This window comes from Apus apus, chromosome 2 (assembly GCF_020740795.1).
Source record: "Apus apus isolate bApuApu2 chromosome 2, bApuApu2.pri.cur, whole genome shotgun sequence".
NCBI lineage: Eukaryota > Metazoa > Chordata > Aves > Apodiformes > Apodidae > Apus > Apus apus.
This window is the reverse complement of record NC_067283.1, coordinates 2,684,097-2,707,738: the sequence shown is the minus strand read 5'-3', so window position 1 is coordinate 2,707,738 and position 23,642 is coordinate 2,684,097. Positions and strand designations below refer to the sequence as shown.

At 48.1% G+C, this 23,642-nt stretch overlaps 2 protein-coding genes across 2 annotated transcripts; one reads left to right on the top strand and one right to left on the bottom strand.

Annotated features, from left to right (window-relative positions):
- The first annotated feature begins 182 nt into the window (after positions 1 to 182).
- Positions 183 to 4,924, top strand: C2H1orf35 (chromosome 2 C1orf35 homolog). Its single transcript, XM_051612355.1, has 9 exons — positions 183 to 203; positions 810 to 957; positions 1,111 to 1,264; positions 2,254 to 2,299; positions 2,413 to 2,495; positions 2,630 to 2,702; positions 3,081 to 3,160; positions 3,465 to 3,605; positions 4,067 to 4,924. The coding sequence occupies exons 2-9, from the start codon at positions 864 to 866 to the stop codon at positions 4,302 to 4,304; spliced, it is 909 nt and encodes a 302-aa protein (XP_051468315.1). The 5' UTR covers positions 183 to 203; positions 810 to 863; the 3' UTR covers positions 4,305 to 4,924.
- A 4,158-nt stretch (positions 4,925 to 9,082) lies between these two features.
- ARF1 (ADP ribosylation factor 1) lies at positions 9,083 to 23,386 on the bottom strand. Its single transcript, XM_051612358.1, has 5 exons — positions 23,252 to 23,386; positions 13,343 to 13,521; positions 12,569 to 12,679; positions 11,757 to 11,881; positions 9,083 to 10,690 (listed from the first exon to the last, which is right to left on the bottom strand). The coding sequence occupies exons 2-5, from the start codon at positions 13,488 to 13,490 to the stop codon at positions 10,529 to 10,531; spliced, it is 546 nt and encodes a 181-aa protein (XP_051468318.1). The 5' UTR covers positions 13,491 to 13,521; positions 23,252 to 23,386; the 3' UTR covers positions 9,083 to 10,528.
- Between the last annotated feature and the right edge of the window lie 256 nt (positions 23,387 to 23,642).

Sequence of the window (23,642 nt, the reverse complement as noted above, 5' to 3'; positions counted from 1 at the left end):
GGAGATGGTGCTGAGGGACGCGGGGCAGGGCTGGGGGAACGGTTGGACTCCATGATCCTAAAAGCTCTTTTCCCACCCAAACCAATTCCCGGTGCTCCCCCCGCTCTCACGCGCGATGGAATCTCCCGCTCACACACACACACACACACACACACCCCCCCGCCATCGCGCTGTGGTAGCGCCCGGGCCCGGCGGCGCGCGAGGTGCGTGCGGGAGGGGCGAGCGGGGGGGGGGTTGTTGTTTTGGGGGGAGGGGGGGGGGGGCGTGTGTGCCCCCCGGTTCCCGCCGCCTCCTCGTCCCCCCGCGCCCTGCAGCACCCCCGGGCCGGGACACTGACACCCCCCCCCCCCCCCCCCCAAGGTACTGCAGCCTCTCCTCCGGGCCGCGCAGGTTTCCCCCCCCCCTACCCCCAAAACTTTACCCCCCCCCAAAAAAAAAAACAACAACACCCCGGCCATGCATTCCCCCCCCCCCTTGCAACCCTCCCCCGTCCAATTTTTGGACGTTGAAGCTCTGTATCCCTGTACCCAGCTCCTCCTCCCAACCCCCCCAAACCGTGCAACCCCCCCCCCCCAAAAAAAAAAACAACTGTGCACCCCCCCTTTCCTTTGGACGTTGAAGCTCTGTATCCCTGTACCCAGCTCCTCAACCCCCCCACCCTGGGCTTTAGGACACCGGGGGTCCCCCATTTGCTTCCCCCCCCCCCCCCAACCTCCACGAGACACCCCCTTTTCACACACCCCCCCCCCCCCAGGGTCTCACGGAGCAGCTTGGGGAGGGGGCAAACCCGGTGTTTTCTGCCTTTGCAGGTGTCGCCAACCACCCCCCAACCCCCTGTCACACCGCCTTGGGGGTCTGGCACCATGTTCGGCTCATCCCGAGGGGGGGTCCGGGGGGGCCAGGACCAGTTCAACTGGGAAGACGTCAAGATGGACAAACAGCGTGAAAACTACCTGGGTAAGAGCTGACACCCCCGTCCCCCAGCCTCCCTGTGTGTGTGTCCCTCACCCCCCAACACAGTTTTGGGGTGTAAATGGGAGGTTTTTTTGGGTGTGAAGGTTTATTTTTCGAGCTGGTGGGGGGTGGGGGGGCTTGTCTCGCTCGCTGCAGGTAACTCCCTGATGGCTCCCGTGGGCCGGTGGCAGAAGGGGAAGGACCTGACCTGGTATGCCAAGGGCAAGAAGGACACAGCCCCGGCCCTGTCCCGTGAGGAGGAGCTGGCTGCTGTCCGCCTGGCCGAGCAGGAGGCCATGATGGCTGCCCTGTGAGTCCTCAGCCTCTCACCCAACCCCCCCCCAAAAAAAAAAAAAATTAAAGGGGAGCAAAATTGTTTGGGTTGGAAAAGACCTTTAAGATCATGGAGTCCAACCTTTCCCCCAGCCCTGCCCAGGCCAGCCCTGCCCCATGTCCCTCAGCACCATCTCCAGGGCTTGGAAACCCCTCCAGGGATGGGGACTCCCCCCTGCCCTGGGCAGCCTGGGCCAGGCCCTGACAACCCTTGCCAGGAGGGAATTGTTCCCCAGATCCAACCTCAGCCTCCCCTGGCACAACTGGAGGCCGGTTCCTCTTGTCCCATCCCTTGTTCCTGGGGAGCAGAGCCTGACCCCCCTGGCTCCAACCTCCTCTCAGGCAGCTGCAGAGCCAGCAGGTCTCCCCTCAGCCTCCTTTGCTCCAGGCTGGACACCCCCAGCTCCCTCAGCTGCTCCTGCTCAGACTGGTGCTCCAGCCCCTTCCCCAGCTCCCTTGCCCTTCCCTGGACACGCTCCAGCCCCTCCATGTCCTTCTTGTCCTGAGGGGCCCAGCCCTGAGCCCAGGATTCCAGGTGCCCCCTCCCCAGGGCCCAGCCCAGGGGGATGATCCCTGCCCTGCTCCTGCTGGCCACCCCAGTGCTGACACAAGCCAGGATGCTGGTGGCCTTCTTGGCCACCTGGGCACACCCTGGCTCATCTCCAGCTGCTGTGACCAACCCCCCAGGTCCTTTTCCCCTGGGCACTTCCCAGCCCCTCTCCCCAGGCCTGGTGTGGGGTTGTTGTGACTCAAGTGTAGGACCCAGCACTTGGAGTGGTTGAACCTTGTACAATTGGCCTCAGCCCATGGATCCAGCCTGTCCAGGTCCCTCTGAAGAGCCTTAACCCATCAATCCATCCTGTCCAGATCCCTCTGTAGGCCCTTCCTACCCTCAAACAGATCAACACTCCCACCCAACTCGGGGTCACCTGCAAACTTACCAAGGGTCTGCTTGCGTTTTTATAGGGGCTACAAGAACGTGAAGAGGCAGCCCACTGCCCTGAGCAAGGAGGTAAGGGGGGGTCCCCAGGCATCCCCACGCCACCATCCCGTGCAGGTGTGGTGTCTCCACCCCTGTTTTTGGGGCACACACCCAAACAGGAAGGTCCTTCCCCCACCCTACAGGACCTGGCCGAGGTGTGCAAACGTGAAGGCGCCGAGCGGGACGAGAAGGACGTAGATCGACTGGTGGGCTTGGGCAGCTCCAGGTACTGGGGGGCACCCAAACACCCCAATTCAGGGCAATTAGATTGTTGTGTTTTGGGTTTTTTTTTACCATTTTTGGGTGGGGTTGGTTTTTTTTTTTGTGAATGTTGTGACTCGTGGCAATGTCTCTCCCCAGCGGCAGCGCCGGGCGGGTGATGCTCTCCAAGGAGGACAAGGAGGCAGCCAAGCTGGGGCTCTCTGTCTTCACGGTATGTCTTCCTCCTGAGGTTTAAAAAAAAAGCCAGGAAAAAGGCATATTTCTTTAAAATGTATTGAAAAGCAAAGCTAGTGGTAGTTGTAACACAGAGACCTGCAAGAGCTCCCCACGTCCTGTTTGCGCAGCTTTAATTGGTGGGTTTTTTAATTTGGAAGCAGCTCTTGGTGGGTATTTTAAGTTTAGTTCCAAATTTAACTTGAATTTTTTTTTCCAAATTTAATTTGTGTTGATTTCTTTCCAAATTAATATTTATTTTTGTTCTAACTTGTTTCCAAGTTAAGTTTAACTCTTAAAGGGAGAGAGATTTCTGAGTCGAAGCCAAGGGCTCGCAGACTCACTCCAGATTTTTTTCCCCCTCTTCCAAATTTAGCACCAGAAAGTCTCCAGCAGCCCCGAGATGTCTGTTTCCAAGAAGAAGCAGGAGAAGGAGGAGAAGGTGGAGGAGAAACGGTGAGGACTGGGACCACCCCTTTGGTGGGAAACCACCAGAAATGGTCTTTTTTGGGGGAGGGATATTTTGCAAAATGCTTCTCTGTCTCCATTTGGCATCGAGCTTGTGCTGCATCTGGCAGAATTACCTCAAACCCTCTTTTTTTGCCCAAAAAAAGACTTTATTTTTGTGCTGGATGCTTCTCCTTGGCCAAGGAGGGATGTGATGGGATGGACATGGAGGGAGGGATGGGAATGAGCTTTTCAGAAGAGCTGAAGGGATGTGTGGAGCAGGGATCCTCACTGTTTGGTCTCTTCCTTGCAGACCAGAGAGCAGCAAGAAATCCAAAAAGGAGAAAAAGAAGAAGAAAAAGAAGAAACATAAGAAGGAGAAGAAGAAGGACAAGCACCACAAGAGGGATGCTGCTCCGTCATCCTCTGATTCTTCTTCAGACCAGGATGAGAGGTGGCTGGGTTGGGATGAAGCCCTGGTGGTGGGGCATCATCACTGGACAATGGGATGAAGGATTTAGGAGAGCCACGTGGTCATGGCTGACATCAGGATGCCCCATGGGCATCTCCTGGCTTTCCAAAATCCCTTTTTCATCCCAAATCACAGAATGGTTTGGGTTGGAAGGAACCTTAAAGGTCATCTAGTTCCAACCCCCTGCATGGGCAGGGACACCTCCCACCAGCCCAGGCTGCTCCAAGCCCCATCCAGCCTGCCCTTCAACACTGCCAGGGATGGGGCAGCCACAGCTTCCCTGGGCAACCTGGGCCAGGGTCTCACCATCCTCACAGCCAAAAAATTCCTCCCCAGTATCTCACTTAAATCTCCCCTCTTCCATCCTGAAGCCGTTACCCCTTCTCCTAGCACTCCAGACTTCTTCTTGGGTATCCCTCACTTCTCCTCTCCCATCCCTGTAGGCACCACGGCAGGAAAGCCCAGCAGCACCCGGAGACACGGCGGCCCGGCTGCCGGCGGCGGCACGACACGGATTCCTCTGCCGGGAGCAGGAGCGGGAGCAGGAGCAGGAGCAGGAGCCGGAGCCCGTCCCGCCGCGCCCGGCACCGCTCCCCGCGCCGCAGGGGCAGGAAGAGGAGCCGGAGCCGCTCCCCTCCATCCCGTGGGGGCCGGCAGCGCCACGACACCGATTCGGACTGAGAGAGAGAGAGAGCCTGGGGTTGTGTTTTGTTTATTTTTGTTGTTGTTGTTTGGTTTTACCCCCGCCCCACACACACACACACACCCCGGGAGCTCTCGGCTAGGCTGGGTGTTTCGGATGAAATGACACAAAAAAGCAAAGGGGCGGTTGGTGGGGGCTGAGCCTGGCAAAGGGCGGTGCCTGCAGCCCCCCCTGCCCTGCCCTGCCCCCGGGGTCCTGCAGTTCCCCTGGCTGGGCATCCCAGCCTGGAGGGGATTTGGCAGAAGAGGATGGTGGGGGGTGGGAGGTGGGAGCGCTGCGGGTGCCTGGCGTTTCTGGAAAGAGACTCTGGATGCAGTTGTTTTTATTTTTATGGTTTTTTAATATCTTCTTTCAATGCTCTCAAGTCACTGCTGGCAAAGTGGCTGCAGGAGAGTTTCATAGAATTCCAGACTGGTTTGGCTTGGAAAGGACCTAAAGATCATCTACTTCCAACCCCCTGCATGGGCAGGGACACCTTCCACCAGCCCATCCAACCTGCCCTTCAACACTGCCAGGGATGGGTCAGCCACAGCTTCCCTTAGACCCTCCCTTAAGTTCCTCAGCTGCAAAATAAAACCTGGGGCTTACACACTGCTGGGGGGGGTCTTGCATCTTAGTCCTGATGGTTTTATGATAGCCAGGCTGTGAGGCTCTCCAGGAGGGTCACTTCTGCTCTCCATGGGGTGATCAGTGTTCTCCAGGAGGTGATGTGTGCTCCCCATGGCACCACACATCCTTTCCATGGGGTAGGTGCACTCCATAGGCTATGAGTGCTCTCCAAGGGCCATGAGTACTTTCCATGGGGTGATGGGACCTTTCTATAGGGTGACGTGCTCTCCGTGGGGTGGCATGTGCCCCCCGTGGGGCATCACATAGTCTCCATAGTACACACACAAGTGACCCGGGGAGCACTCAGGAAACACCCCCCTGGGACCCCCAGGACAGGGCAGAGTCCTGCCTGCGCTTCCCCAAGGTGACAATCACCCTCCCTGTCCTCAAAAAGCTTTAATTTGGGCAAACCCAAGCAGGAACTGCTGCGTTCCTGGTGGGACATGAAGCAGAGGTGGCTCCATCCCCCCCAAACTCCTGCGAGGGTGGCATAAATTACCACAGGGATGTCCATGCCATGATGTCCTTAGGCAGTGTTCCCATGTGTCCATGTCACCTGAGTGGGGATGGAGCAGCTCATCTCCCAGGGATGAGTGTTTTCCCAGACCAAGTTTGGGAAAAATCAGGGGCCTTGGTAGCTCAGGCATCTGTGGGTGACAGTGATGGATGTTCCTTTTGGTTGAGAAATGGCCTTTTTGTATTTATTTTTTTTTTTAAAAGGGGAAGTGTCCTAATTAGGGGCTGGAAGGAGAAGCTCTGAAGTAATTAATTCCTCAGCTGATGGGGAGAAGGACTGATGGGGCTGCCCTGCTCATGTCCACCCTGCAGCGGGGCAGGCACTCAGGATTGGGAATTGCAATCCAGGATTTTAAACCTCAAAATACAAAAGGCGAGTATTTATGTGCTCTCCTCCCCCAGGAGGAGGGGCTGGGTGGGTTTTACATCAACAAATAGGAATATTGATCCAACTGGAGCAGGACTGTACCGAGCAGCTCTGGAGTATCTCTGGCTGCCGGAGCAGCCGTGCCAAGCACGAGGGCTTCGTTTGTGTCATTAATGATGCAATTTCTTCTGCTTAAGACAGGGTGGTTTGTGTGTCTTGGCAGACAAAAGCCCCGGGCTGGCGACCAGCCTCAGTTTGTGCTTTTGGCAGCGTTGGGAGGTGGGTGTGGGTGTGTGTGTGGGGGGGTGTCTTCTGTCATCTCCGTGCCCGTGTCCATGGCCCTGCCTGCAGCTGGGGTGCGGAGCTGCTGGTTTGGGGTGGGATCAAGAGTGTGGAACAAGGGCAGCATTTATCTGGGGGGGGGACATGCACAGTGGGACCGGGGCCATCAGCAGAGATAAAGCTCTTCTGTCCTGCTCCCCTCCCTGCCTGCCAGCGCGTGCTTAACCCCACCAAACCAGGCAATGCCCGCAGTGGTTGCAAGCCTTGGTTATTCTGCACACACTCCCCCCTGCTCCATGATTTTTTCAGGGGGTTGACAACCTCTTGGCAGAGTCATGAGGTTATTCCTCTTGGTCTGAGCCCCTGGATCCATCCCAGGGACCCACTGTGTGGCTCCCATGTGCCACACAGTGGGGTAACCCCAGGCTCACGTGCTTCCTGGCCAGAGGCTCTGACCCTGCTAGCACTCACCCGGCTGAGCTCACCAAGTTTGGGGTTATCCCTCTGGGGTTTTTTGGGGTCCAGCTTGTGATTGGTCCTTGCTAGAAGGGTCCCAGGGCAGTGGTGGGGATGGTGGAGCAGGGCTGTGTGTAACAGGAACTCAGTGCCGGGAGCTCCAGCCTGAAAAGGGAACTGCAGGAAAGCTGAACAATGACCACGAGCAGAGAAAACCAAAGCTTGCTCAAATCCCAGCTCTGAGTCACGCTCCCTCCATGGGCTTCGCCCTCTCTTTGCCTCCCAAGAGGAGGGTGGAATGGATCCTGCTGGCAGATTTGTACCCACTGCAGCTGGAGCCATGAGCTGGTGTCTCCCTCAGCCTCAGAGCTCAGCCTCTCCTGCCCTCAACCCCGTCAAAACTGCCAAGGCTTCACCCTCCTGCCTGTTGCTTTTCACAAGCTCTGTTAATCCATTCACAGGACTGCAGCTTTATCCCACAATGAGGAAGCAGGATGGATGGACAGCACGGGCCACAGGGATGAGGGGACAGCAGGAGGGTGGCTTATGAATGAGCCAGGGGAGAGCACAGGGAGGGTCAGAGATAAGCCCCCACAGTGGCTCGTATCCCCCAGGGCTGTGTCCCCCCTCCTGCAGTCCCCACTTTTGACTCCACACAGGGGGATCAGGCAGCACCTCTTACCTCATGCACCCCCTGGAGTAGGAGCACTTAAAACCGAGATCTGAGCAAAACAGTTTCGAAAAATATGGAAAATACAAGAACGAGGATGGGGAGGGGTGGTTAAGGGGCCCTTCCACACCCCAGGGCTGCACATCCCTTTGCCAAGCTGCTGCCCTGGTTCCTGGTTGGGCAGAGGAGGAACAGCAGCAGCTGCAGTGTCCCATGAGCCAGAGTTCCATGCCCAGAACAGAGCAACATCTGTGCTGCCCCGAGCAGCCGGCACAGCTCCCACAGCTCCCTGATCCCAGATAACATCAACACATTCCCCATTTCTTCCTCCTTCCAGCCCTGGCATTGAGGAGCAGGACCTGCAGTGTGGCTGGGGCAGCCTGGACACCACACAGATCCCCCTGCTGTCATACCTGGGGTGAAACCATGGCTGCTGGGGTGGGGGTGCTGCCTCACAGGTCAGCCAGCTTTTTTTTTTTTAGGGATAGGGGAGAAGACTGGGGGCCTGTGCTTATTTCAGCAGCCCAAAGTGATGCCAGCAGAAGAGCTGGCCAGTCAAGCTCAACTCCCTCCCAGCACAGAACAAGTAGGTGTCCTGCCCTATTAGGCATGCAAAGATGCTGATTCAGAGCTTGAAACCGAGGGCGAGATGAACAACTTGGAAAGAATAACCTGACTCACAGGAGTTTTGTAATCCCCTTGCTTGCCCAAGAGTATCTACCCTTCACTACAGAGACAAGTGGAAGGAACAGACACAGGGCTGAGGGAAACCACACCTGACCTCCCCCTGCAGCTGCCCCAGCTGAGGACAGGGCAGAGGAGACACCCACTTCCCTGGATAAGCCTCTGCACTATGAGGCAGTCCTAGAATAAACTCTCCCATCTCCTCCTGGCACTCACACAGGGCTCCAGGTTTCCCTACCTGCGAGGTTACTCTCAAACCTGCAAAACACACCTTTCATCTTACAGTTTTCCAGCCTGTGTAAGGGAGGAATCTGCTGGAACTCCAGCCAGGAGAACTGCCAGCAGCCCAAGCGTGACCACCAGTCCTGGGAAGCTGTAGCTGACAGGGGAATGCAGGAAGATCCAGCTGGGAGGAGCTCCACCCCAGGTGCAGGAGGGACTGCAGAATGGAAAAATGTAAACCAAAAATGTTTAGGAAGGCAGACTTTGTATCTCCCCCCCCCCCCTCAAAACTGCTAATCCAGGGAGACCTTAGAGCACCTTCCAGGGCCTGAAGGGGCTCCAGGAAAGCTGGGGAGGGGCTTTTCACCAGAGAGGACAGTGACAGGACAAGGGGCAATGGTTTTAAACTGGAAGAGGAGGGATTTAGGTTAGACATCAGGAAGAGATTCTTTAACATGAGGGTAGGAAGGTGCTGGAATAGGTTGTCCAGGGAGGTTGTGGAAGCCCCATCCCTGGAGGTGTTGAAGGGCAGGTTGGATGAGGCTTGTGCAGCCTGGTCTGGTGGGAGGTGTCCCTGCTCATAGCAGAGAGGTTGGAACCTGATGATCTTTAAGGTCCCTTCCAACCTTCACCATTCTGTGATTCTGTAAGTGGGAGCAGGAAGAACCTGTTGTGGGAAGTGATGGGACTACTCAAGAAGCAGCTCAACAGATGCCCGTCCCTGAGGCAACAAAGGGACTCCAGCAGAAATTGGTTTATCACCAGCCACCAGGACCAAGGAACTGCTGCCCACCTCTTCACCTGCAGGAGTCCCACTAGGAATAATTTGGAAAACAAGAGACATCCTGAATTTTTCATGCAAATTGTGATGTAGCAAAACACTGGTTGGATTTGCACTGATCCTGCACATGGTACTGTACAAAGATGATACAAACCAACATGATAACCAGTGCAAGTTTCATGAAACTTTTTATTCAACAAGTATTTCATTATGATTCTGCCAAGATGATCAAATGAACAGCAAGGCATAAAAAACATGATATAGTTAAGAGATTTTATTCTAACAGCCTTAATTACAGTGCTTGTTTGTCAAAATGAAAACTGAAAACAAGTATACAAAACAGTTGATTACTAATTGTGTATTGAAAGCAATAAAGAGTTTCCACAACACTAAATAAACCAGTTCTGATAGTTCCTCAAGTTAAAGTTTAACAGCTCCAGCTTCTTCAGTGTTTATCAAAATACAAAAGAAAAGTAAAGAGGTTTTTTTTTTTTTTTCTGATGGCAAATCTGAACCTTGCAGTATGAGGGATGCCAAGGGTTTTCACACATATACAGATATGAGATTGTTCCAAAATGGGATTGAATACTTCTAGAGTGGAATGACTCTCCAAACTCTCATGCTTTTTGTTTTTTTTCCTAGATGCTATACATAGATGTTTGGTGTTTTTCATGGCAATTCTTACGTTAAGTACAGTACTTTCTGCCTATAGAGCTTAGGACCAGTACAGGCTGTGCTTTCTGTGGAAAGGTTTGCCCTCTGGAGTGGTTTACACACAAGAAAAGTACAAAACACTTGGTTGTTTTTTTTTTGACAAATACGACAGGCTAAAAGTGTGACTTCTGGAAATTACTCGGGTCCAATGGAAGTGATAAATCTCACCTGAACCAAAAGTCAGATGTTTAGCATGAGTCTGGCAAGCTCATCTAAACCAGGTCCAACAAATCTTTTCATGAATATGAACAAATATGAGCACACACTATGAGCTACAGAAAGAGCCAAAAGATCTACCAGTTATGATCTGTTTGATAACTGGATGAAGCTAATTGGGTGTCAGTCATTGCTTCACCACTTCAAAAGAATTCAAAGTCACCGCATCAGAGCTAGAAGAGCAGAAGCTATGTCAGATGTTTGCACCTTGAAGTGTTTTTACTTTTCCTTGACTATTTAAAAAAATACATAATTCAGGTTAAAAACCAACCACCAAAACAGGATCTCTCAGATCTCACAACCCATCCCAGATAGTATTCAGCTCTACTGCACAAGGACCACTGGCAACCCTTATGTTAACCCACTTAAATCCCTTCCAAGTACTAAACAGTGATTTGATTCTTTACAATAAAAAAGCTGAGTAATATTGCATAGGAGTACCAGAAACTGCCTCATTGGAAACAAAAACTATTTACATTAAATAAGAAACCTAACTGTTTTCAGGCTTGTATTTGCCACATTTACAGCATGATGCAATATATACTGTGACAAAAGAAATGAAAACAGCTTCCGGCACTCAATACCACAAAGTAGCACAGTTTGCCACATTAGAGTAAAGCGAAGGGCGAATAGGAGGAAATAAGAGGGAGGGGTGGAAAAAGAGGGAAAAGGAAGGTTTATGGTTTCATTTCTGGTTTCGGAGCTGATTGGACAACCAGTCCAGTCCTTCATAGAGACCGTCTCCACTAGTGGCACAGGTTGCCTGGATATACCAGTTCCTGTGACGAAGAGAATGCAGTCCAAGTTTGTCTGTGATTTCTGCTGCATTCATCGCGTTGGGCAGGTCCTGAGGGAAGGAAGAAGAGTTATTTTCTCCCCTACTTGCTGAGAAGAAATGCCTGTCTCCCTAAACCAGTTCTGATCATCAGCTTTAAGGCCTATAAAACAAAGTTAGGAGCTTAGAAGCACATACAGCTTCTCTTACAGAAAAGCTCAGTGAACTCACTTCTATATTCAAGCTATTTCTTCTACACTGCCAGAGGTCTCAAAGGTTTAAGACCACGCAATAAAGCACATACTAAGCATCATTTCTCTTCAGAAAACAGAAGTGAGGCAGCTGATGGTTGGATCAAATCATTAAGCCCCTCAAGTGTTGACCCAAAATCACTTCCAATTCAAGGTCTGTTTCATTCACTGCCCACTCAGAACATGTTTTCTGCAACTGCAGTTATGATTTAGGTTCAACTTTTATGATAGAGCTGTACTCAGCTTAGTACTGCTTCTGTTTCTGGTCCTAGACAAGACCGAGTATATCTTTACCCTTCACAACTGAGCCTGTGCAATCAATGAAGCAGGATGCTACTCCTTTTGTAAATTTACTAGTCATATTTAAGACCCTTGGCATTTGGGGTTAAGTTACCAAGGCCTTTACAAGCAATAAAAGGAGAAACCTCAGCTCCCTTTGTGGCCTGGAGAAGTACAGGTCAACACAGCTACACCAAATGTCAGACAGTACTTCCACCAACACCACTGATGCCCTCAAACACCCTAACTGAAGAATTTAGGGAGGTTCTGGCATTCTGGCTTTCTCCCTGCTTGGAGGAGGCCTATGCAGGTGCTACACTTGAGCCAAACCAGCCTTACAAATCAAACTGGTAGAATCCTTCCCTGCAACTGCACACAGAAGCATTTCCATTAGCCAAGACTGTTGAGAAGAATGTTCCGTTCAGATGAGAACAGGATAATTGAACACATAGGTTTGATGTCTTCTGCAAAACTGAATGGACATTTACTGAGAGCTTATCAATTATTGTTATACTGACAACGTGAATGTCAAGCTCAAGATCTAGCACTCAAAAATGTGTCATATGTTTTCAAGAGTTCTTACAAAAAGCCACCTTCCTTGGGCATACCTGTTTGTTAGCAAACACTAATAAAACAGCATCTCTAAGCTCATCTTCTGCCAACATTCTCATAAGCTCTTCTCTGGCCTCGTTCACTCGTTCTCTGTCATTACTGTCAACCACAAAAATCAGACCTAGGAATAAGCAAACAATCAGAATAAGCACACACCAGCAGTTATTTACAAGTGATAAGTACTTACAAAGGTCAGAACTCTGCTTTGAAGAGAAAATAATGCAAAACAATTCAGTATATAGCAGGAAAATACAGTCTGCTTATTCTTGTAATCTCACATCTGAGAGAAAAATCTGTTCTTGCTGAAAGGGTTGTTAATTCACATGTGCTTCATCTACATAACCACATTGTCCAATGAGTAGCAACCCTTCAAATCCTGTGACAGGACTCAAGCGCATGCACATTTGAACGAGATGATCTTTAAAGTCCCATTTCCATGATCCTATGATTATGAAGGGGCAGTAGTGGCAGAAGTGACAGACTCTCAGTTCATGGGGCTGCAGGAGCTTCTAGCAAAGGCTCTGCTTTGAAGTGAAGGCAGAGCACTGAGACGCTTGCAGGACAAAAGCAAAATTCTGAGCTTGCTGTGAGTCAGATGGACAAGGAAGACTGGTTTCTGCATTTCTTCCTGTCCCTCTTTGAACCTGCACTCGCTTAACAGAAAAGCCAGAGCAGCACACAAACACACCCTTTTACTGTAACAAATATCCCCCCCTCCCAAAGAAACTGGCAAGATTATCATAGTAAGGATATTAAAAAAAATAATAATCAGATTCTGGAAGCCTGTGATTGAAGCATTCAGACTCACCTTGTGTGTTCTGGAAATAATGGCGCCAGAGTGGCCTGATCTTATCCTGGCCACCTACATCCCAGACCGTGAAGCTAATGTTCTTGTACTCTACTGTTTCCACATTGAAACCTAAAATAGAAATTGCAGCAAAAATCTCAGTGAAACAGAGTCGGCCCTGGACCTATTGCATTTATCAAGTCACACTCAGAATGTCCTAACTAGAAACATTATCTTACAATTTGCACCTACTTTAAGTAAGTAGAATCTTACACTGAAGTCAAACACGGGTTCTCTCAAACTCCTACTCCCACCACCAACCCCTGTAAACTAAAAAGCAGCTCTAATTGCTAGAAAAAGCAGCTAGAAAATGCAGAGCAAACTACAGGAAATCAAACAAGTGCTGGGCTTTAAGGACTGCAAATAAGCCATGTCTCTGATCACAGTGGTCTCGCAGTCACCCTCTAGAAAACAGTCACCCTCAGTTTCTCAGCCTAATGTACTTGTTGCCACAACATGCTTACAAGGGTGGACTGCTCTGCTGTTGCCCATAAACGAGTTGCTCTACAAATGACTAAAGAAAGGGAATGGGGTAAAAAAGCAGAGTAATGTAATCTGCTCCCCATGCTGGAAAGTTTGGCTGTGCCTTCTTCATACCATGGATTTACAAAGTGTTTGTTCTGACAATCAAGTCAGGGCTCAGCACTAAATGAACAGAGTGGCAGCTAAAATACTGCTGCAAACAGTAAGACCCAAATTTCAAAGCAAGCAGTTATAGAAATGTAAAAATCTTACCTATAGTAGGAATAGTAGTTACTATTTCACCAAGTTTAAGTTTGTACAAAATAGTAGTCTTTCCTGCAGCATCCAGACCAACCATTAGAATACGCATTTCTTTTTTGCCAAAAAGGCCTTTGAAGAGGTTAGCAAAAATATTTCCCATCTTGAGATGTGTTCTCACTGGCCAGTGAAGTCTAGAGGAAAAAGATCACAGTATCACTCATGAGTTACCAGTGGCTGTGTTCAGACCAGGCTGTAACCAACCACCAAAGCTAAGTATCAGATAATCTGAATTCTTTAAATACTCCAGCCATCACTGTACATTATTTTTCTCTGCACTGAAGCAACACAGAGATTAACAGATATGCCAAAACTTACTCCTGGTAAAAAGACATTGCTCCCCAGTGCTTTATAGGTTTCAAATATTCTTTCAGAGGTTTTACTATTAAATGCTGTTCTCAAGCTTTTATTTGCAAAATTCATGGTTTGCTTTCAATGCAACTGACACCTTCACGTACTTTGTCCCCCATTGTTTTGGGATAATTTATCTGCAGCCTACAGTGTCACCATAAAACACACTTTTTTTCCAATTGACCTACAGCTTAAAAAATGTGTAAATATGTACTCCTGTCTTTGCCAACGGCTGGTTCTTCCTTTGTGAAGAAAACCCAGAATCCAGACTGGTCTCTCTCCTACTCAAAAGCAGTTTCCTTCCTCAAACCCTGAGGAAATGGCCTGTGAACACAACGTGAACACAAAGCAGTATTTACTTTCATTAACTTTGGAGGGAAACCTTCCCTAGGAAGCAAATCCACATTTACTGAAACGTAACTGCTGAAAATTAATAGCCACATTAAAAGAGGCAGGTTTAGAAATGAATGCCTCTTCCTTCACAGCCAACACTTCTACTTGGACACTTCAAAGTTATTAACTTCACCAGGAGCTTCCTGTTTAGGAACTGGAGGAACAGTCTCTCCACTCCAGCCCTCACAGATGCTCCCTGTGCCCTCGGGATGGAATCCACCCCCCCACAACTTGTCCACTTCTTCCCTTCTCCCACGGATTTTCCCCTCTATTATTCTGCTCACACAACGCATGAAAAAAAAAAAAAAAAATCAGCCTGAGAGCTTTGCAGTGGGGTGTAGAGGATGTTACACAGTGACAGTGACAACTCACACCCCTACTGCTGCTTCATCTAGAAGCCCTCAGGTGTCAGTTGAAAGAGACTGAGCCCAACTGAAAAAAAAAAAACAGACTTGAGACAGGAGAACATACAAACAAGATGTGTAACATTCAGAGGATGGGCTTCCTGTAAGTCACACAATCAGAAACACAACATGAAGTCTGAATCATCTCTTGAAGATACTCTGTATTTCATGATAAAGCTGTGGTTCTTCAACCAAATTCTCACTGGAAATAGACTTCACAGAATATCTATTTAAGACAACTAAAACAAGCTTTGAACTGAAAAGTGCTCCACAACACAAAAATCTTGTCCCACTCTGTGTAGTTCGATGCTAGGGACATAGGGAGTCCAGCTTCTTTACTGGGAAAGGTGTAGGCAGTTGTGCACTTCTCAGGAAGCTTTTCTGGATACAACTTTTAACCCAAAAGTTAAACACTGTAACATTAACTGAGTCACATGTCCTAGCACAAGCAGTTCCACAGTGAGGTTCAGAGTCCAGAGTTCCTGAGTGACATCACCTCTTCAATTTGCTGAAGTAACTCCAGTCAAAGATTCACTTATTTCATATGATTGAAGCTCAGGGCAATCAGAACTTTAAAACCAAGCTCCCCTGTAAGCCAGACAGGGCAGCCTCTGGATTAAAACCAAATGGAAGGTTTAAAAGTTCTACGATTCCACCATTTCCTTTGTATTTCTGCTGCTCAACAAATGTTCAACTCCTACTTGAATATATATGAAAGCTGTATAAACAGGAAAGCTAATTAGGAAGTAGAGAAAACAGTTTAGCTAGAGCCCCTATTTATCCAGCTCACTCACACAGCAGGAAATCTCACTCCCCAGCCCACAACAGCAGCCCTTCCTGGGCTGGAGGGGAGGGAGGCTGTAAAGCTCTCCTTTGTCCACCTGCTCCTGCTACCCTCTACCTTCCACTTCATCCAAAAAACAACAGTCAGGGTTGAACTGTAACCTTTTATCAGAGAACTCTCAGAACCCTCCAAAATGAGGCTAAGATCTTTTGCAGCAAGAGTACCTTACAGGCCCTCCAAAAGAAAGCATTTATTTTGTTTCTGCATGTTGGAAAGCTAGCAGGTTACTAAAAGCTGGGATCAGCAGCAGCAATCAGGTAACACAGCAAAACATCAGCATTTACATCCATGACATCACTCCACACCCCACGGATGTCACTGTCTGCTGAACAAGTTGCTTACACTTGGCATTAACAGTAGTGAACCCCGTTAGATCCTTGCTTTCCTGGAAGCCATTTCCAGGTCAAGTCTGCCCTACATGACTGAAGCTACTTCTATACCACTCACCCTCCCTTTTTGTGAAGAATAAAAGTTAAGATACATTTAAGCACTTTGTTTCCATATTCTTGTTCTTTTCCACATTCCTAGCATGCAGTCCACTTTGGTAATTCATTTGGAACTCCAGGGTAAATGACATTGCAGAAAGTCCCATTTATATTCACAGGCAGCGAAGTGTAGTTTGCAGCCCACCCCTACAAGACAAGCAAGTTTAGATGTTGACTAGAAAGCAGTGGTGTTGTACTAGGAGAAACCCACCTCAGAACTCCCACCAACTGTTGTGGGTCCCACTAGTTAACTTATTGGATGCTGCTGAAGCAGAAGAGAGGGCCTGTCTGCACCATTGGTGGCACTGTCCTCTGACCAGCAGATAGAATCATATTCATGTCCTGCCACAGAAAAGGGAACTGTACTCCCACGTTTCTGTACAACACATTCCTCCCCCTACACTGTCCCTGACAGTATTTAATTACTTTTTATTACCTGAGCAAAAAGCACCTGGAGTTCCTCCCTCATTCACTAAAATCCTCAAGCAAATCTTCATGCCAACGGTGACCAGCCATTGTGTCTCTGCTTTCTAAGCCCACCCGTGCTGTCACTCAGCACAGATGCTGCGACAGCAGAAACGGCCAGGAGAGTTGAGAGCTGCTTCCCTGGAACACAGCTCAGCTGAGGGGTCACACGGTCACTGCCATCACAATTCAGAGCTGAATCTGCTCACTTTAACTCCCATTTCAGTCTACTAGTTAGACCATGAGAACATACAGTCTGAAAACAGGAGGAAATTTAAGACCTTTTCAGGTTAACCAAGCAATCCCACTGCTTTTCAGGTATCCCCAACACTTGCAAGCCATATCAAGACTTGCCAGTACACTGCCTGTGTTCTATACTGAAGCTTCACTTTCCCTTTTCCTCAATGGAAAAGATGTCAGTACTTACTACACTGCTTATTTTAGAAGCACAAGTTCAGTAAAATCCCTGAAAACATAAAAGACTACTGCTTGAAGCTACTTGCAGTACTTGAGCACTTCTTCAGAAGAGGTATCTATCAGGCTAAGCAGGCAGACTGGTGTTTAGGAAGGGAACAATTTTAATAAGCAGCACAGACTATTTTTGTAGACCATATCGTGCATGTTCCCTCAGAGCAACTTCAGCTTCTAGAAATGGAAGCTCACCACCTCCACCAAACCACAGTCACCCCAAAACTGAACTGTCAATATGACTCTTGTTTCTCCCTGCCCATCAAAGCTCTGAAGCACACCTTACCATAGTCTACTCCACCTCAAGACCTTCACAAAAGTAAAAACCTGTTAGGCAGGTTCAGGTAAGACACGATGTGCCACTGGTAAACAGAGAGAAAGACATTCCCTGGGTAAGGCTGCAGTTCTGTTTCAGGAACCAAGGTATTTTCAGCAGCCTGTTTTCTAGTAAGTGATACATTTAGATAAGCAATTAGGAGAACAGTCTTTTTTTTCAGAAAGGCTCAATGTAATGAGTTAAAAATGAATGAGTGTCTGCAATAAGTGGCCAAGCTGGTGTCTGTTAAAGTGATATGGCCCATGAGTAAGAAGTAAAATTTGCTTTTATTAATTGTAGGTGGTTAGAGTAAAAGCTCTGGGGAGCATCTCAAGGCCAAAGATCATTCAACACAATCTTCTGCAGCATTGTGCATTTAACCATACGTTAATGGATTTGAATGTCATTTCATTCAGGCTGCTTATCTTGAGAAGTCAAATATGCTTTTTGACCTCCAAACTTCTTGGATGAGCTGTTAATTAACAAGCCATCCCACAGAAGTATGACCAGAAGGATATGCAGTACGCTAAATAAAGTGTAGCAACATCTTGAAATCTCTCCATAACCTTAATTTTGAACCTCTGGAAAAGTTAGTTTTGACCATATAGAAATGAAACTTCACTGAGCCAGGAGTTGTGGCAAATGCCACAATTTCTTTCAGATTTACACCATTTCTTTAAACATACCATAGCAGACAAAAACAGAGGCTAAGGCAGGAGGTGCCACAGGCATTATTTAATTAGTGAAAGTATGCCTGCATTATAGAAATACACTTATTTAAGTTCTTTTTGTCAGCACTTACAACGTAAGACTCCCAAAGTGAGGGAAAAAAACCAAACACAACAATGATAAAAACTTTTCAAGCGGCATAACAAAGGTTGCTGGGCACAAGCATTTTGGCAATCCGTTCTCCTATAGCTGAAAAATAACTGCAGCAATGAAGATCAGTCAAAAAAAGCTCAATTCTTTGCCCCTTCTCTGCACAGCACACCACGATACAGAGGTTACAGGGAGCATTTGTTGTCTCTGGGATCTATTATGTCTCCCTAAGATGTTCATATCTTGTTTTAAATGCCTGTTTCTAGGAGAAATGAAAACGATGCCACTTCCAATGAGGCAGAACACCACACAGTCACAATACCAATGCTAAAGCACAGGGTAAGTCCTCTAACAGTTGCAGGTTTAACCAAACTTTTTTCTTAGGAGACTTCTGTACCTTGTTCTATTTACTTAGGCACCTATTGCTAAAACTGGTGAACTAATAAAGACAACTAATTTACTACCAAAAGCACATTTTCATTTAAAGGCAAGTTAACTTGACATTGGCCTATGCACTAACTCCACTTCTAATACCATCAGGAAACCCCAAATTCCTAACCTGGTATTAACACACTTGTTATGTCAGTCACAGAAAAAAATGTTATTTAATCAATTTGTTATGTATCAGAAATACTGATCTGAAATCCAGTCAGGTATCACTAGTTGACTTGAGTCATGTTTCTATTTTATAGCATTCTAGAAGGTTTCAAATTAAAATGTCAAGAGAAGCAAAATATTCATCCAAAAGATCACCGAGCCCATGTGTAAACTAGAGGTGAGGAAGCTTTTTTTTTTTCAAAAAAAATAATTCAAGTTAAACAGCTGTTCCTGGTGTTACATGCATAACTGGCAAATAATTTAAAGTGCAAATCTAACTTGGCAGCTTGTTCTTTACAATTTAAAGTGTGATTTAGAGAACGTGAGAAATGATCCAATAAGAACAGAATACTGCTAAAATTTAGGATTAATCTAGGGCCACAGTATTTCTCACCACCACTCAGCAGGCACAGTTAAATACAGCTGTGTTATTCTGAAGTCATTTCTTTACAGATTAAAGTGTTCCATTACAGCAAATCTTGAAAAACACTCTTGCTTAAAGTACTTCTTTATATATAGCCAGGGTGGCCCAATACATAAGTATTCCAGGACAGTTATATTGAACTATTTTTAGAAGCTGTTTACTGGCCTTCCACGTCTGATAAGCTGAGAGAAAGATGACTGTGTATCTACTCAAGCCCTTTGACTTCAGGGCCTTACCAGTGGAAATAACATTAAATAATTCTGATTTAAGTTATCTAGGACTTTAGACCATACTAACGTCACCAGGTGTAGACCATGTGCAAAATGTAAGAGTAGCTAATAAGGAGGCCAGGTTCTTTCTTCAACAGGGAATTATCTTGGATGTTAGTATCACTGTAATAAAGGCCACCTCAAAAACATCTACTCAAGGGCTCTTCATTAATAAGTCCCAACTCCTTTATAGTTACACCCATTAAAACTAGAGGAGTGTGAGCTATGGAGATCAAAATCTACCACTGAAATAATTTGACTCACTTCACATTGGAGGTGCTTCTGTCAACCATGAGACGGAAAAGGTGCCCTAAATGATCATGACCTTGATACTAGTCTGTTACAGGAGGTTAGAGCACCATGTGAAATAGCTCAAGAGATGTAACTACACTCACATCTGAAGAGGCACAGCTGGGTTTGGCCACCATAGGCTCGCTGTGGTGCCCAGATGCACACTGCACATTCAAGGCAGACAGAGGACAAGGCAATGGCAAATGAGAAGCTGGGAGGAAGAAAATCCAAGACGGAGCTGCTTGTTTTGTGGCACCTTCATTCAATCTAAGTAGGCTGAACTTCTTGCTGTCTACACACATTACCCAGATAGTGCATTTTCCACATGCTGTAACATTCTTCAGGGAGCACAAGGCTCAGAGTGACAGGAAAACAGAAAATATTTCCACTTACAAGATCAAAACATGGGCACAAGACAGGAGATCTCCTCTGGGGTCATGTCTATTTCTCAGACACAAGAAGAATGCATTCCTAAAACACTGGTCAGAATTTAAAAGAGTCAATATCAAGAAAAGAGGGTAGGCCATCTGACTTGATGCTCAAAACCCACATCAGAGTTACTCACTTACTCTCCCCTTGAAGCAGGGGGAGTGACACAAGCTACTTTTGTTTGACAGCAAAATCCCCAACTCTTGTGAGCAGTTTTACAGAACCACACTTAACAGCACACAAACCAAGACACAGGAAAAAACACAGCTGGTCTGAAAAATATTTAATTTAAAGGACAGGTTGGCATGCCAGGAGTTCAGGCTTTTAGATAAAGTACATCCATCATCTCCCTGCAGATTGCCTCGAGCTGCTCAGGAAATAAAATGGTGCTGATAATGGAGCTGTGACACCCACTTCGTAGTCACCTGTTCAACAGGGGGTATAACCACTGTGAGAACTGCTTACCCCAAAGCACTTCTTTTCAGACAAACCTTGCACAGTTTTTTGAAGCTGGACTGCTCACAAGTTCAAAATCTTAAATGTAAAGCCAAACATCCTGTTATTCATTCCCAGTCACTGGGCAGTAAGTCAACATTTACACTCATATTAGAAATGGCAAGAACTCACATGAGAGCTTTGGAAATAAAACTGGCTTTTGGTTTAGGGGTAATGTCATAGCACAGGTTAGAAAGCCAGTTGTGAGGTACAAGACTGGCATATGAAGAAGAGCTATATTTGACACTAGAGTTTGATTAGAATTGAAAACATCAGCAGAAGTAGTACCATAGTACTTCAATGTTTGCATGTGCTAGAAACCAGAAATAAAATTGGATACTCACAAGCAGAAAGAAAAAAATGCTGAACCACACAGAAAAACAGCTGCTGTAGTAGGAAGCTGATTATAAACTTCTTTACTCATCAGTTAAAGAAAGGAAATAATGGCTGAGGACAGTGCAAGCTCTAATACAAGCTTCATAGCATTCCAGTAGCAAAACTTTAATGAGATCTCTAAAAAAAGAATCAGAACTATTTATTTTCAGTGTTATCTTATGGTCACCAAATTTATCTACCATAGGGCAATCTAGATGCTCGTGAAGGCTGTTGAAATCCCTAAACCTCTTCATTTTAAAGTCCACCTTTGCACATGTGGGCAGCTTTTATTTATAAACTGATCTTTTAAAATAAAAAAGGTGTTTCTTTAAACTTCACCACTGCAAATTGAACCGGAATCTTACACTGAGTTTCTCCTGCTTCCACCAATTGATGTAATCAATAACAGTAGTTATGCCTCAGCAAGATGTATACATGCTACTGGTTAAAGGAGGCTTTCAAACAGGCATAACTGGAGCACAACACAATTTGGTGAATTAGAGAGACTAGAATCCAGCCCCCTACTCCCACATAAACTTTGTTTGCCTTGAAAAGCTCTGACTAGTCCTATCCCTCAAACTGGTCAGCATGATTAACACACCCAGGGAACTACACACAGCCAGCAGAAATACACCACCCCTGCCCAGTCCCCTTCCAGATTCCAACTGTATTTCACAACTCGGCAGTCTTTAAAAACCCAGCAAATGCCTCAGACCCCTGGGGACCGATTTACATTCAGGTGTTTGCCTTTTAACACGATCCAGCAACTATGAAGTCCATCCCAGACTACTGCAGCAGCAAAGGCTGTTCTGAGTGGAGAGGACATCTGCTCAAGCCATTTTTGCTCCTGATGTTCCACCACAGTAGAAGTGTCAATAAACCTGGCACAGCAACTGAGTTTAAGAGGTTCAAGTGAGGCGAGTTTCCTCACCCTTTCACCCAATGTAATTACTACAACAGGGAAAGCAGTCCAACAGGGTTCCTGAGCACTGCAGACGTGGTTTTATAAGAGGAAGTACAGTGGCATCATACCAGCCTTGTCACCTTTCCTTTCAGAAAATCCCTTTCTGCATCTGGTAACATTCTCAGTACTTACACTGATAATTTGATTATAAAAACACATGAATAAAAGCCAAGTGGAAATCCTCTAGCTCAGCTACAGTTCCTTCTTCCTACAGAAGTGCTCCAAATCAGCAGCAAAAATAGCAATAACTACATTGCCAAATGACCTTGGACAATTCCTTTGCCTGAAAAATAAGGTTAATAGAATACCCTGCTTTGCTGCTTGCAAAAGAGAGTTCAAAGTATTACAGAAATAGTTCGCATTTCAGCTATTGACAAAGCTACATTTCAAAACAAGACTTCTGGATACAACTCTAATCAACCTGTGGAATTTGGTTTGGCAAGAGACTAGCTGCAAAGCAACAAGGTCAATGTCAAACACAACATTTAGACGGTTTTATGGCCCAACAGAGTTTCAGTTGTGCTCTGCTGGGGCATACGGGACTCATCCACGAAAAGGTTTGAATAGCTTGGTCTATCACTTCTTCAGACAGAGGTTATCAGCTCAAAGTATCATGTTAACTTCTCTGAGAGACAGGATATAGTATTTTCAGGCAGAATATAATATCCTCCCACCGGGAGCTGCTATGCTAAGGAAAACTGATCTCCTAGACCATCAAACCTAAACCATGGATGGGAAACAGAGTTTGCTCCAGGCTAAAGCTCAACTTCTGCTCTTATCACTCCCTGAGCTCAACAAGAATGCCCAACTCAGCAGCCAACAGCTCACGGGAAAATAACCCCTCTCTTACGAATTTCATCCGACCCTTGTTTCCCCTACCAGATCTTCGAGGTCGGCTACAAGGAGGGTTTCCGGGGTCGGGGGGGGGAGGAAAGAAAACGAGGAAATATCTCTCCTCTCAGACGCGTTCACGGGTGGGGCAGGGGCCGGAATGAGCGAGTTTGGGAAAGGGAGAAGTCCATCCCGCCGCATCCCCTCCAGCTCCCCCGGTAGGGGGAGCGGAGCCGGGCCTGCTGCAGCTGCTGGGGAGCTGGGGCAGTTCCGCCCTCCTGCCCCCGCTGATGCCTCCCGACCAGGGAGGGAGGAAGGGCTGGCAGCTCCCTGGGCCCAGACACCCAGCCCCAAAGACGGGAGGGGGTGACGAGCGGGGCAGCGCCCCAGCCAGGCCCGCCGCTCGGCCTGCCCCTGCGGCCTGCCCTGCGCCTGCCTCCCCCCCGCCGCCCGGCCAGCGGGGAGAGCGCTGCAGGGGAAGAAGGAAGAAGGGAAGAAAAGCCCCCGGGGCCCGCTCCCTCCCCTCAGCGCCAAAGGCCGCGGGGCCTCGCAGCCGCCCGCGGCGGGGGGAGGGGGGGAAGGCGGGGCGGCGGGCAGGGGCTGAAGGGAGGGAAGGGGGAAAGGGAAGGTCCCTGTGAACCCACCGGTGTCGGCTGCTGCCCCGGGCAGTGGCTGTGGCTGCGCTCGGACCGTCCCGCTCGGAGCCGGCTGCCCCCGCGCCTCTCGGCCGCTCTCCGCCCAGGCACACAAGATGGCGGCGCTCGGCGGCCACGTCAGTGCCAGCCCCGCGCAAGGCACCACGGGGAACCGAGGAGGGCGGCTGCGGGGGGGCGGGGCTTAGCGGGGGTGGGGGCGTGGCTACAGCCACCACCACCAACCCGCGGGGGGCGTGTCCAGCGGTGAGGCCACGCCCACAAGCCAAACAAACCGCGCCCACAACCATACGATGCCACGCCCACATACCCCCAAACCACACCCACGTAACAACAAGCCACGCCCACATACAGCAAACAGAGTCCAGAAACCATCAAGCCA